Below are 15947 nucleotides of genomic sequence, written 5' to 3'. Positions count from 1 at the left end.
GCTATATTTTGTAGCATTTGGCTCTTAAATTTGAGTCTTTGATCCATTTTGAGTTAATGTTTGTACATGTTATGTCGTAAAGGTCCAGCTCATTCTTTTCCTGTGAATATCTAGTTTTCCCCCACATCATTTGTTGGAAAGACTGTCCCCTCCCCATTGAATGGTCTTGGCTCCCTTGTCAAAAACCAGTTGCCCATACATTTGAAAGTTTACTTCTGGATTCTTTATTCTGTTCAATCACATTTTGTCCTTATGCCGGTACCACACTCTTTTGGTTACTATAGCTTTGTAATAAGGTTTTGAATAGGGAAGTGTGAGTCCTACAGCTTTGTTCTTTCAATATTGTTTTGACTATATGAGATCCCTTGAAATTTCATATACCTTTGCCAGATGTTCCCATCTTTTAAAAAATTACATGGTTAAAATGCAGGCAAACAAAGGAGAAAATAATCACAGATAATCTCACAACCTAGAGGCATTCATCTACTATGAATGATTTTGAAGCATTAAACAAAACAACATGGGATACCACTTCATATCCTCTAGGATGGCTATCAAAAGACAACAGCAAATGACAGAGAAGATATGGAGATGCCAGAACTCTCATACACTGTTGGAGTGAACGTAAAATGGCACAGCCTCTTGGAAAAATAGGCTGACAGTTCCTCAACCGGGTAAACATAGAATTACTACATGACCCAGCAATTCCATTTCTGGGTATATACACAAGAGAAATAAAAACATATGTCCACATGAAAACCTTTAAATGTTGATAGCAGTATTATTCATAGTAGCCAAAAAGTATAAACAACAATAATGTCTCATCACCTGATGGAACAGGTAAATAAAATGTGGTGTATCGATAAAATGGAATGTTATTCAGCAAAAAAAATAAATGAAATACTGATACACTTTATAAAATGTATGAACCTTGATAACATCATGCCAAGTGAAAGATGCCAGTGACAAAGAACCACATACTGTATGATACAGTTCATATTAAATGTTCAGAATAAGCAAATTGGTAGAGACAGAAAGTAGATGAAGCGGTTGCCTAGGACTAGTGAGGGGTAGCGAGATGTGGGAGCAAGAGGGTTCAGAGTTTCTTTTAGGAGAATAAAGAAATGTTCTGAATTTGATTGTAGTGATGGATGCACAACTCTGTGAATATACTTACATCTCAGTAATGCTATTAAACAAAAGACATGGGTTTGAATATATTGTTTCATGCCTTACTTTTTTTTCACTCAATGTAACAGAATCTTTGCATGCCCTGAAAGTTATTTAATTTTGCTATTTTCAAGGGCCACACAGTTTTAATGAAAGTAGACGTACCATCCATTACATACACACACACACAGATATATGTGTGTGTGTGTGTGTGTGTGTGTGTGTATACATGTATAAAATGTCTTCAAAATGCTAGGCATTAAGTAATCAATATTAGTCAGTCCTACACTATTTGTTGTTTAGCTCTCCATACACGTGTGGTTTTTTTTTTCCCCCTAATATAAACGATGTTGGAATTTATGAGGTTTAGCCTGATCAGTGTTGACTACTTGTCCATGAAAGTCATGGCAAATAGTGACTGGTCATTTTGCTAAGGCACACATTTGGATCTTACATGCTGAGAGACTGATGTGTGGAAGTTAATTATTTTGCTATTGATCTGTCCCGTATCACACCTTAATGAGGTTTATTCATGAGTGTGGGGGCTCAGGAGGGTCTCTCAAATGTAAAGGGTTTATACAACCGCTGCATAGTGGGATTGTGGTTCTCGCAATGATGGCAAGCTTAAGATACAACTTGAAAATAAAAATCCATATAGATTTATAAGGGGAAAGATGGCAGAAGTTATTATGGTTTTTAAAGCCAGCTGGACTAACGAGGTCAGGTTCCTTCTCTTCCAACAACTTTGTCATGGTCACCACAGGGCTGACTGGATCTCGGTTGTAGTTCCTCATAAGCCAAGAAAAAGTTAAGTTTAATGAAGTTCAAATCCAATATAACAGCCTTACCTGGACCACTAGTAAATAAATAAATGTGTAAATTAATCTCTGAGAAAATTTTTGGCACAATTTTTAGAGTAGGGGAAATTTTGTCTAAGCCCTGGCTCCCTGGTGTTCTCATGGGTCCTTTATGTTTTCTTCTTCAGATACTGAAATTCATTTGTACTGAAAGAGAATGGCTAACTGTAGCCTCACAGTGGGTGAAGGGGAGGCAAGTTCGCTAGGTCAGTCCCCTTAGGATCCCGCTCCAAATGTGGTCACCACTTTCCCTACTTGTCAATCTGGCCACGTGGTCTCAGGAGTAACCATAGTCCTCTGCGACATTCACATTCAGCTGACAGGAGCCGTATGGAAATAAGATGCAGAGTCCTCCGAATGAAATCTAGAGTGGCTCCTGAGTGTGGCTTAGAATTCAGTGGCCACTTGGGAGAACCTTGGAGGTGGAGCTGGCTGGCTTCCCAGTGGGTTCGCTTGTTACTCAGAGTGATGGCAGTGTTTGGTTTTAGTTCAGCCTGGTATTGTTTTCTTTTCGGAGTGAGGAAGCAACAGTCAGGGCAAAAGCCAATATGAATGTTCTAATACATATTTTTGTGAGTGTGCGTCCATGTATTTGAAGTGGTCGGCGTTGGGAAACAGCGAGTTAAAAGCCCAGGGTTTTGCATTTGAAATATTCTTTGTTCTGTTTACAACCATGCACAGAGATATTTTCCCACATTTTCTTTTATATAAGTTCTCCAGTGATGTTTTCGTGGCCTATCCTGGGAAGATCTGTCTTTCCATTTATCAAAACAAATGGCAAGCTGGGGACCATTTAAAGTCGTTTTTTTAGTTAATAAAGCCAATCTTCTTGTTCTGTTATGTTAAAAGTACATTATCTTTTTATTGCCAGCTCTCTATGGCTAGGTCTGTTTTCTGTCTTAGCAATCTCAGGGCTGCCCCACTTGCTTACTGTGTAGAGAATTACAAAATCATCAAGGGTGGGGCGGCACCAGCTGACTTACAGTACAAACCATTTCTCAAAATAACCACAACAGTGCAATACTGATGTGTAATTTACGTCACAGTATGTTTTTATGAAATAGTTTGTGGCATTTTCATTTCTATTCCGGATGGAATCTTGTGCTCTCTCCCTTTTAATCAGGCATTTAATTTATTTTTATTATTAATACTTTCCACTCCTTGTCTTGGCATGCCTCCAATTTAACAGCTTTGATGAAGGGGGGAAAAAAAAACAACAACCAACAACCCATCTTCCCCACCCCAACTCTTCAACATCAGTTTAACTGCAAATGTATTTTCCCCTTTGATGTGTACTTACTTCGGGTACGGGTACAAAGCTTACTGCCTTAGGAGAAATGTAGAAATATGGCGGGACGCGTTACACACTTACACGGACTTACATTCAGGAATTGATGAAGTTGATGTACAACTTCGGAATTTTAAACACTTTCAACCAATCCAAGCTATGTAGTCATATGCACTGCTGCATTTTGCTTTTACAAATGTCTTTCTGTATAGTGTCCTGTAATTAGAACAGGAAATCATTGAGTAACTGTAAGATGAATAAGAGCACTTAGACTGAAAGGAAAATTACCTTCCGAGAAATTATATTCTCTCTCTCTCTCTCTTTTTTTTTTCTGCATGTTACAATGTTGGTAATGATAGTAACAGCTGTAGCTGCTCTTATCTGTAGAATTTTCAGGCTTAGGTTTTCTGAAATAAAAAAAAAAATGTTCCTTTTCTGTAATAATCAAAAATGAATGGACAGAAAATAGGAAATGCCTAATTATGACAAATATTCAGTGTCACAACAGAGCAGCAATTAAATGGAAACTTCAGTATAATTGTCAATAGCAGTAAGAATTGGACTAGTGCCAGGTACATAAAGTTGATGCTTTGCCTTTGGTTGGTTGCTAGGAGCACGGTGAAAAGTATAAAGCTTTGAGAAAGGAATGCCTAATGTAATAAAGTAACAGAAAGAAGCATAAATCATTGCAAGAGCCTCTCGTATTGACATTATTTTACTTAAATTGTCTCAAAACTAGACATCAAGTTTTATAACATGAGCAAATTCATATTTGCTTGGGGAAAAAAAAGAACAGTCTATGTTGTCTTTGAAGGACTGGGGACTTTGTGTCTCAAGCATAGCCTTCATACATATTTGGAATCTTTTAAGTGAAAATCTTTAAATGTTTGTTTCTATTGGCATCCAAATGCATTTGCCCTAATACGATTAAGAGAACTAAAGGGCAAAATACTTGGCAGATTTTTCAGTTGAGGTAATTAGGTGCAGGAAGGAACATGCATACTTTTTCCACCAGGCTCTATAAAATCCTGGTGCAAAGATTTTTTTTTTAAGATTTTTTTTTTTTAAGCTTACTGATTTTAGAAGTAGATTATAGTGGTTTTCAGTAAGCATAATAGTGTGATGTTTCCGCAACAAGCCTTCCCTTCTCCGCACCCCCCCCCCCCCCCCCCCCGCCGCCAAGAATGAAAAAGAAAGTTACATTTCTAAATGTTGTGTAAAAGATAAAAGCAGATTTCTCCTCCGGAATTTATGTTTTCAGTCTCCTGTGCATTGGCCACCATTATCTATTTAAAAAAAATAGCATTATGGATATTTGAATGCTAATGTCAATGCTCCATTAATTCATTGTGTTTGCTATTTCATGCATCTCTCTTTGTATAAAGACAACTTGAGCAACGTGCTATTCAGAATGAATGCCTGCTCTTACCCTCTCCCCTACCCCTTCCCCATTCCCAGCCCAACTCTGAGGATTAAAGCAATGGTATACAGTTACTGTCTGAAAAGCTTGGGTCGAGTCTCACGCCATAATTACAGTTTCTCTGTGGAATTCTGTTTTGGACTTTGAAAATATATAAATAAGTGAAAAATTGACATTGAGAGAGGTTAACAAAACGTGTAATTATGATATAAGCACAGGATTAGAGTAATTTTGGTTGAGCATTACAAGCAGTGTACTTTAGGTATTAACTTTTAATAGGCAAAGTTCTTCTCATTGAAGTTGAAATGAGGTTTAGTAATTTTGGGTCTCTTATTCCCTTTGAATATTTCATTTAAAAATAGGCATTTTCACTTTTTTTTTTTTTTTTTTTTTTTTGGTGGAAGGGAGAATTGAGGAATGGGATGACATTTTAATAGAATATCATAATATGGCTTAAAATTTCAGTCTTTGGTACCAAGAATTTATTGCTGATCATTTTCTGTTGACAGAAATCAAGTACTGCCTACATAAGCCAACCAACTACCGCTGACTAGAGTGTGTTAGAGTAAGATTCCTTGGGGTAATACTTTGATTTCTTTTCCTATGTGGGTGTGGTTGAAAGAAAATCTTTGTTCCAGGAACACTTTGTTTATCTTTTGCTAAACAGATGTGCAATTTATCCATTCTTTATTCATTCTTAGATTTATCTGCTAGACCTATTATGAATTGGAAAGGGGAGAATGTCCTATGAAGCATTTATCAGCAGCCTCTGTTTCATGGGTAACTGCATACCGAGTGTTTGTTTATATGTACATGAAATGCATAAGGAGGAAAGAAGTAGCTGAGGAATTTAAATAAGAATTTTTGAAAGGGTTGTTTGGCTTTATTTGTTTCATAGTGTACTAGGGCAAAATAAAATATGACAGCTGTTGAACAGTTTAATAGTTTTGTAGCTGTATGAGGAAGAAGTTAATTTAATGCAAAGGCTTAGGGGAAAGTTATAGGATCATAGAATTTTAGATCTGGAAAGCTCTTCCAAACTCATAATTTTATTCTCTGTTAATACATACCTTTCATGTGAAGGTGACCATGCTTTCTCTTGAGAAAAAAATATTTCTCCAGTTAACTAAGCACATATACCTAAATTCATCTAGGGTGAAGTTTCTCTGAAGTGAACTTTACCCTAGATGAATTGTTGATTCTTCCAGGTCTCACATTTATGCTGGATGTTCTCTTTACTCTCATCTAGAATGTTTTGTTAATTTTCTTAGCAGTCCCGAGGGTCTCATGGGCTTTGTCGGGTTTTTTTTTTGGGGGGGGGGGGGAAGGTGTTCTTTTTCTTTTTTTTTCTGTAAATATTAAAGGTGATTCCTCTGGGCATGTCTAATTGTAAGGTTGGAAATTTGCCTCTGTCTAAACAATGCCAAAATTCTGGTCCAAATGGAGGGTTCTTTTCATAAGGAACAAAATTATCATAATTTTTGTTTTGGTATTATTAAGCACTGCCCCATTAAACCAGGTCCCAACTGGGCCTCTAGCCTCTTAGTATGGGAGCGGTTCAGGAAGTGCAGGGGTTCTGGACTTGCACAACTTAAAGTAGGCCTTATTTCCTATTACGTGGGTAGAAAGTAGAAAGGTGATATACATAGTACCCCCCCCATCCATGGGGGATACATGCCAAGACTCCCAGCGGATGCCTGACACTGCAGATAACATCAAACCCTATCTGTACTGTTTTTTCCTAATCATACAACCTATGAAAAAGTTTACTTTATCAGTTAGACACAGTAAGAGATTAATAACAATAACTGATAGTAAAATTGGACAGTAAAGTAGTCTCGCTCTCTCAAAAGACCTTATTGTCCTGTGCTCACCCTTCTTCCTGTGACGTCAGATAGTAAAATGCTTGAGTGACGAGAACTGGGATGAATGACGTAGGCACTGTGACATAGCGTTAGGCTACTACTGACCTTCTCATGATGTGTTCAGACCGGAACATCTGCTTCCAGACCGTTGTTGACCACAAACTGCAGAAAGCGAAACCTCTGATAAGGGGGGGGATGGGAGCCGGGGAGGGGGGAGGGAACCACTGTGCGTGAAAGATGTGTCCGTACTGTTAAATCATGGCGGAGTGAGTTGCAGTGTTCCAAAATCACAACAAGCTAACTTAACCGGAGTGAAATTCTGACCTATAACTGGCCGAATTGTGCAGTTCTTGATGACACAGAAGTTTCAGATTTTCCGTGACCAAAGGCCGTCATCCTCATCCCCAATACTGTACCTTAATTAAATCTCTAGTAATAATGAGCTGCAAATAAACAAAGATTTTCTTTCAACCACACCCACGTAGGAAGAGAAATCAAAGTATTACCTTAATGATCATAATGATGTTACTATTATTAGTATTTGTGACATTTTTGTCATAATGAAAAGCCCATCAAACTTGGAATGAAAAGACTGGGTGACAGTCTCACGTCCGTCACTTTCTGCGTCCTTGAGAGCCTTGGGCTAGTCACTTGGGTGTCTGAGCCTGTTATCTCACCTCTGAATTGGGGGAGATTCACGAGCCGTAATCCTACGAATAGGGTTGTCGTGAGGAGCAAAAGAGATGTGTTTTGTGAAAGATCTGTGTAAATTTTTGTGTTTTCCTATCAGTACCAGAAATCATGGTAGTATTTCTAAACCAACAGTCCCTCTGTCCCTCTTATTTTTGGTTACGAGGTCTTTTTTCATTTGCTGTCTTCTATGCGACCTACAACAATCCTGGGAGAGTGGCAAGGAGAAGGGAATTTTGTCCTAGATTCTGTTCTGGGTACAGTGGGGGTTTGGCTAGAAGCATATACCTGAAAACAGGTTATAAGTATATATATACTTAGAAACCCCAACTTGTGACATTTCGACTTAGCAATTTTTTGACTTTACAATGGCGTAAAAGCGATAACGCACTCAGTAGAAAGCGTACGTTGAATTTTGAATTTGAATCTTTTCCCAGGCTGGCAGTACGTGGCTCGATACTGTTGTGGTGCTGGGCATCCACCCCCAGCCGCAGCTCCCAGATGGCCATGCGCTCATGAGGGTGAACGTCCAACACACAACCAGCCTATACCCGTGCAACTGTCCTGCTTTTCACTTTCAGGACAGGATTTAATAAATGACATGAGATATTCAATACTTTATTATAAAATAGGCTTTGTGTTAGATGATTTTGCCCAGTGGAAGTGTTCTGAGTACATTTAAGGTAGGCTAGGCTAAGCTATGGTGTTTGGTAGGTGAGATGTATTCAATGCATTTGCAACTTAGGATATTTTCAACTGACAAGGGGTTGTTGGGACATAAGCCCATCGAAAGTGGAGGAAGCTCTGTGTGTATATGTGTGTGTGTGTGTATATACACACATACATAGAGAAAGAGAGAGATCAAAACCCAAACTAAATAAATTACTATAAGTCTGTGCAAAAAGCTAAACTCAGACTCAGAGGTAGTGGTTTCAAAGTTTAATGTGCATGAGCTACCTGGAAGCTTGTTAAAAATGTAAATTAGAGATTCTGAGTTAGTGGTTCTGGATGAGCCCCTGGAGTCTGCCATTTTCCAGTTACCGTATGTGATTCTGATGTGGGCAGGCCTGGGAGCGCTCTGAGAGATGCTGTCTCCAGAATGAATGGACATCATAGGACACATCTCCAGGACGTGGACCAGAGGGAACTTGCTGGTTTTTCTTCCAACAGAAAGCAGATTCATGGCTTGGCTTGTATTTTGGGAACTGCATGAAGAAAGAAGGATAAATGTTTCAAGCTAGGATGAAGTGAAGAGAAAACAAAAACAAACAATCAAAAAAACCCAGGTCATTTCTAAGCACCAAAGATAGACAGGGAGCTGATTGCATCCACAACAGAGAATTAAGAAGAGGTTAGAGATGGCATTATCATGAAAAATGGTTGGGGGCGCCTGGGTGGCTCAGTCATTAAGCGTCTGCCTTCGGCTCAGGTCATGATCCCAGGGTCCTGGGATTGAGCCCCACATCGGGCTCCCTGCTCAGCGGAAAGCCTACTTCTCCCTCTCCCACTCCCCCTGCTTGTGTTCCTTCTCTCGCTCTGTCTCTCTCTGTCAAATAAATAAATAAAATCTTAAAAAAAAAAAAAAAAATGGTTGGAGAAGAACAGGAGGGAGATGGCATTATCATGAAAAATGGTTGGAGAAAAACAGGAGGAGAATGAGGGGACAAGAAGGAAGTGAAATGCTCCCAAGAATCCAGGTGACATCTTCTGCTAGAAAATGAACTCTGAATGATCCATTCTTTTGCCATCATTCAGCCTGAAAAGCAGAACTTCCTCCATCCCAAGAACTTGGAGAAACCAGCACAGCCGTCCCTCCAGTACAGAAAGCCAGTAGCACAACCAAGATAGAATGGTGGGAGCTGTGTGCTGATTTGCACAGTATGCAGGAGATGGTCTTAGATGCTGAGCATTCCGATACAAGCCCTGGGGGTTCGTGGTTACGCCCCCTCCCTCATCCACGGTGTCTTGGACAAATAGAGGATAATAATACCATTGACACATTTGGGGGCTGCTTCTTCGAATAGGACTTAGGTACTCTGGAGTTCTGATGATGTTTGGTGAAAATTTCCAGTCAAATGTTTTGTGCTTTAGCTCTTCTAGAAAGCACAGATTTGAACCCAAAGTGTGAACTTGTGTCTTGATCTGCGGTAAAAATCTCAAACTGAAATGTCTTGGGACGTATATCAGCATTTCAAAACTGAACTTCATTTGGGGACTTGCGTTCAATGTAAACATATTTCCTTGTAATTAAATATGCCAGCTGACAAAGTGGCTACCCACAGACCAGGCAGGAGTCTAAGAAATGTAAACTGTTAAAAGATGTCATCTTGAAAGCAGCTAAACATCTCCATTCTCGAAGAAGCCTCCAGCCTGAGGAACTAAGTGAACATAATTAGAAATACATCTGGGTATTGGCCTCCTATCTGAGAAGGTCACATGCACACCTTCCACTGGTACTGGTTAGATTCCATCATTTGTTCTGTCCTTCCTCATTTGTCTCCCACTGGTTACCAGATGGCCACGATAATGTTGGTATCCTTAACAACTGTCTTGTGCAATTCCCTGCAGCATGGTAAGAGCTCAAAATATTGAGTGTTTTCCCTTTGGATAAGCCAGTGACATATCTGGGAATTGCTTACAAACGCCCTGATGGTGTGGTTATAGGGAGTGATGGCAGACTAGGTCATGGAGCCGAAATTCAGCGTGACATGATGCAGGTGGCAGGCTACCAAAGGGGAGCTTTTGCCATTTCTCAAGCTTAAGATGAAGGAAGGGGTCCTCCAGGCCGAATCTGGTTTTTATAAATAAGCGCTTAATATCGTGAGGTGCAGATAAGCGGTAAAAGGGAGCTTCGTGAAAGTTGCTGAAACGTTCTGAGCTAAGTTGGTTCTGATGGAGCTGTCACAGGACGCTTGGGGAGTCCTCTCAGCATGGTTCTCTGAGTTGTGCCAAGTTACCAGATGGGTTTGAGGCACATTAGAAAGTAGGGAGCATGGGAAGGGGGGAGGGCAAGGAAGGTGGATGTATCAATCAAGTCGGGATGGATCATGCTGCAAAAACAAATAACCCCCAGATCACAGCCTCATTTAAAACAACAAAGGTTTCCTTTGTGCTTGTGTCTATGTCCATTGCGGACTGACGAGGGTCTCTGCTCCGCGTGGCTCTTGTTCCAAGACCCTGACTGGCAGCCCAACTGCTATCTGACTCATGACAGGTGCCCAGGACGAAGGAAAAGAGAGGGTGTTGTCAGTCAAACACTGGCCCCTAAGGTCGCCACTCACTCCTGTCATATTTTATTGGCCACAACAAGTCACAGGGCCACTTGACTCCAATGGGCCAGGATGCGTGGTCTTTCCACAAGACCGTAAAGAGAACCAGAAATATTTGTTGAACAGCCCTAACCACCACCAGATTAGATGATGATGCTATTTGAACTTATGGACGTCTCTCTGGGACCACATGACCTTTACAGGGCCTTCTAGCACTGAAAGATTATATAATCTAAAGAAAGCAGGCTCTGGAAATTTATGTAGACAGAAGCTCAACAAAATTCTGGTTTTTCCGGTGATGATGACTTTAACGCTTGAAATATGTATCAGACTCTTTGAAAAACAGTGTTTTGGTTCTGCGGCTTGCTGATGACCCAAACCTCGCATAATCTGTCAATGAGGTCACCCCGACTCTCTCTTCTCTCCACCTTTTCTCTTCTCTGCTGGTGACCCGAGGCTTTTTTAGTGGAACTGGGGTGGCGAGGTGAGGCTGGGAGAATGCCGCCATAACCCAGACTGGGAGAAAGATGAACGGGTATCAGGGTCTCACTGAAGACGTTTTCATACCAAAGCAGAGTGACAATTGCAATTATGCCATGGCCATGACAGTTCTTTGTGGGAGGCAAGAGGGTAACAGAAATGTTTTCTTGTTTGTCTAGGGGAGGACGAGGAAGAAATGAACGTGATCGTTCTCAGCTACCCTCAGTACTGCCGGTACCGATCAATGCTGAAGCGCATCCAGGATAAGCCATCTTCCATTTTAACGGACCAGTTTGCGCTAGCCCTGGGGGGCATCGCCGTGGTCAGCAAGAACCCCCAGATCCTGTACTGTCGGGACACCTTTGACCACCCGACGCTCATTGAAAATGAGAGTATATGCGATGAGTTTGGTGAGTCTTTTTTTTTGTTTGCTTGTTTTCCTACATGAAACTTGTGCTTGTGTGTTTCCTTGCTTTGGGTTCTTGTGAAGAGTGGTGATGGGAGCAAGGCTTATTTTCACCAGCTCTATGTGCCACCCCCCCCGCCAAATTATCGTGGCATAAAGCATCATCGCCTCCTGGGCAGCCTCTGTTGGCCAGGGTAAAGGGTAATTATTTAGAATTTGTTGTTCAATATAGGGTCTGAAGTTGCTTGGTCGACCTTGAAATTGGACTTTAGGACAGGAAGCTTTCATGTTCGTTCTTTCTTAAAAGGCTTTGGCTATTCAGATACTGACTTTTTTTTTTTAACTGATCACTCCCTTTTCAGTGTGATAAGGAACTACAAAAATGCACCAGTTGTAACCACTTCAGTACTATAAGGTGAACAGATAGATTGATGATAGATAGATCCCTACGCCCCTTAATTTTTTCATGTGCATGTATGGATACACATATATATATGCATCTTTGGGGGGCACAGTGTATAAAAATATGTATAGATATTTATATATCTACCTATATTCAGATATATTATATATATATATATCTTTATACACTATGCCCCCCAAAGATGGATATATGCACACATAATTTTATCTGCATCTCTCCTAGCTGATCAGTCATGTGTCTCTATAGATAGAAGCAAAGGAGAAGATATATCATAGGTTTGGGAGCCTTTGCATGATGCAGTGAATGGCTGGAGGCAAGCCAGGATCACATCTCTCACATCTTCAGTTTCTCATCTGTTTGTTGAAGAGATTGGATCGTATCAGTGGTTCTCAACAGGCTGGGCAGGGATATCAGAATACCCTGGGGGTGCTTTATCAGGCTAGACATGTTCCTTGGAAATTCCTGTACTTACAGAGGCATGAGACCTTCTCCCCACCACCACCTCGCCCTACCCCTTCTTTGGGATTTGCCACCATGGCACAACCAATGTGATGGCTGACCCATGCTAAATGGGGACCTGGGCGGAGAAGAGGTGAGACCCGTGGCCCAGAGAGAGCACCGATGGGGTCATTTTGAGTCGGAACATTACTTGATTTTGTTGGCTAAGGTTTTCCCAAGGCTCCCCAGTTTGTGGATTATTCAGATCAGATTATTCTGCTTAACTATTACAGGCCTCAGCATGGTTTGGGAAATCCACTGTGGCCTCTCTAATCTGATTATTCCTGACCCCAGTAGCCCTCTACCTGCTATAGGGGGCTTGTAAGTAGTGGTGAGCATGAGGGGATGATCCAAGAAGGAAGGGAGGAAAGAGGAAGGGGACCTCGGTTCATCGGATGTGGCATTTTTTTCCTTATAAACTTTTTTTTCGGATGCCTTTCACAACTCTGCCTTACCAAATGACCGTTGGTCTAGAAGAGAATAGTAGTGTTTATACAAGTTATTTATCCCTTCTTCCAAGAAGAATTTAGTGTCATATTTTTAATACTCAAGTAACCGTTGTATTCAAGTAGATGAATGTATCCAATACATCTTTTCAAAAAATACCCTCTCTTTTCAGATCAGCATTTACAAATCGACCCTTTTTAATACTTCTGTTTTGAGGGTTTTTCTCCCCTTCTCCCCTACTCCCAAACCCTCTGTCCTGCTTGCCGCTCAAGACGTCTGTAAATTCCTGACACAAAATAAAACTGAAAGAATGCTTTCCCTCATTTAAGACTAGTCAGAGTTAGAGTATCACAATGTAACATAATGAAAAATGTTTTAACCTTTTTGGCTAATTTAAGAGTTATTAGTCATTGAGCTTCAAAGCTGTTGCGTCTGGAATTGGTAATAGAAAGAGGTTCCAATTTAACAGTGATCACAATGGTTGTTAAGAGTTACTAAATTAGTTTTAAATGTTCTCACAAACACAAGCATCTGACTTTTGAATGTTTTCCTGAACTTTTCTTCTGGTAAAGCTAATTTTAATGCTGTTTTTCTTCTCCAGCCTCTTAAAGTGGAAACTTTCTTTTGGAATAAAGGTACCTTTAAAGAGCTTCTAGATGGCTAGTTTAATAATTAGAATATTAGGTTTTTCTTTTATTTGAGTTTGTACTTCAAATAGTTTGTATTTTGTGTAGTATTTCATTTTAGTAAGTGAACCCCCCCCCCAAAAAAAAACTTATTTTTGACCTGATTTGAACACCTTCTCCCACATCCCTCCCCCACCATCCACTCTTGGTCCTCCACCTAAATTTCCAGAGATCACCCTTTTAAACCTCCAACTGGTTGTATTTGAAATCAACACAGGCTAAAGGGTTTGTTAAAACGTGGGGTTGGGTTTCTCCAACCAACTAACAGTTGGTAGAAGAACATAAATTTAATTAGTGACTAGCATTAAACAAATGTTCCTAATATTAAACACTGCCAGATGACCGAAACACTTCTGTCAGATTACCGTGGGTGCCAGGGGGCCCACAGATGAATTTTCTACACAGTATATATTCTGCACCACACGTTTGGTGACTTCAGTAATTGGTCAAATGTAATTTAGGTAACAGTATGCCTAGGCTGTAAAAATCAAATTTTATTAGCCATATCACCAGGTGGATGAATGGCGGAGCTGATGGCAAAGAGTTTATAGCATTTAGCAGCTACACCTTTGACACATGAAATTCATAAATTGCCATAAAGTACCTGCAAGGCCCTTCTCAAAAGGACAGTGTCTGCTTTCCTATGATTAAATAATGTTTATTTTATTAACTAATATATTTTTTGCTTTCTTCTATTAAATGGGATTATGGAGTGGGGGCAGGAGAAGGTGTTCAAAAGATAAATAAAACACAGTTCTTGCTTGTTTGGAGGATTTAAAAATCTAATTGGGGAAGACAGGATTAACGCACCTGAAAGGTTAACTAATGTTACAAGCAAGTCAATGATTAAGTATTTGGTGAGTGTTGGAGAAAGCAAGGGCAGGAGGAATTTAGCAGCGGGGCTGCTGGCGGGGCGGGGGGCGGTGATCATGGGAGGGGTCAGGGAACGCTTCATGAATAAGGCAGGACTGGGTCTGGTATTAAATGCTAGGGGAGAAAGGCTAATAGAAAAGTTTTGGAAATACCTAGATCACTTGTAATTCATGTCCTGACTCTCCACGTTGGGAATGGCTGCCTTCACCGTGGGTCAACTGTTGGCCTCGCCTAGGTTTGTTTACGCTTAATAAATGCTCTGGTGCCCTCTCTACCAGGGGGACGTGAATATGAGTCTGTGGACCAAGGCTGGGACAAACCCAGGCAGTGGCTCTGGAACTGGGCTTTCCTGGGCAGGGATGATCCACATTTTCTCTTGTATGACGACCTTTCCCAACTGCTCAGACACCTTCCCCCTCCCCCCCATTGTTTCAATGTTGTCCACTGAATAACAAGTTTAATTGAATAATAAAAGTAAGGCTTTTAAATCTACAGTGAATCCCTATAAATAAATTCTCCGTGGAATTTTATGAAGCTGTTTAATGAAAAGTTTGATTAGAAACTATTAAAGAAAAATAGAATAGATGAAATTTCATCATTTAGTCCCACATTACAGTGGTGTCATTTTGATTTTTATTTACATTGAGATATTCAGAATAGAGTAAATATATCCTGGCTTTAATTAACTATCCTCCTTACTTGGGAAAGGTTATTTTAGGCTTGAAGGGTTTTGATAGCGTACCATCTGCTTTCTTCCCTGTATTTTATTCAAGTCCCTTCCCTGCTTTACAGCACTGTGCAGTGTTTAAGCCTATGACATAAGCATAAATTGAATCATATTAATGGCAGGTGATTGAAAAGCTTCAGCCTCGACATCCTGCCTGAATCCTTCCATCTTGTCAGTTACAATGCTCTTAAAGGTGGTGTGCTCTTTTCTCAGCACAAGAGAATTGACTATTTTTGAAACTAAAGCATTGTGAAGACTGGCTGTGTTGCACATGCAATAAGGAAATGAGATTATAATAATGAGGGCAAAGTGACATCAGGATTGACTATTCTTCTCGTGAAAATCTTTACGCTACGCATAATTCCTGCCCCCGCTGTCCTGGTAGGATCTCTGAATGTGAGGCATTCTTCAACCGCCCCCCACCTTGCTTTTACCTCTTTTTATAATTTGATTCCTCTTTTGTAAAACAGATACCATCATGTATATTATATTATTGTCTGTGCTGTAGAGAAAACAGACGCACGTGCAAACATTTTGTCTATTTTCCCTGTTAGAACAATAAAATGTCCACCAGTTTGTAATGCGCAATGTTTACCTTAAGATCACACGGGTTGATTTCACATGTACGAAGCATTGACAGCTGAATCCAAACAGGCGTGCACAGTACCGTAGATGAATGGATAACTTTAAGGAACTAGCTTTCATCAGAGAGATGTAAGGTGGACCCAATATGTATAAATGAGATGAAATCAGTCCCTTAAATAAAATCTTAAAAAAAAAAAAAGGGCGCCTGGGTGGCTCAGTCGTTAAGCGTCTGCCTTTGGCTCAGGTCATGATCCCAGGGTCC

General features: G+C 40.3%; 1 protein-coding gene across 2 annotated transcripts in view; it reads left to right on the top strand.

Annotated features, from left to right (window-relative positions):
* The window catches only part of ARID5B (AT-rich interaction domain 5B), a 176964-nt gene that overhangs the window by 76386 nt on the left and 84631 nt on the right, over positions 1–15947 (top strand). For both annotated transcript variants that reach the window (XM_078077668.1, XM_036066734.2), the window contains exon 4: positions 11219–11449. In XM_078077668.1, coding sequence (XP_077933794.1) covers positions 11219–11449 — 231 coding nt within the window. The remainder of the gene's footprint in view (positions 1–11218; positions 11450–15947) is intronic.

Source organism: Halichoerus grypus, chromosome 7 (assembly GCF_964656455.1).
Source record: "Halichoerus grypus chromosome 7, mHalGry1.hap1.1, whole genome shotgun sequence".
Classification (NCBI taxonomy): domain Eukaryota; kingdom Metazoa; phylum Chordata; class Mammalia; order Carnivora; family Phocidae; genus Halichoerus; species Halichoerus grypus.
This window is presented reverse-complemented; position numbering and strand designations above follow the sequence as displayed.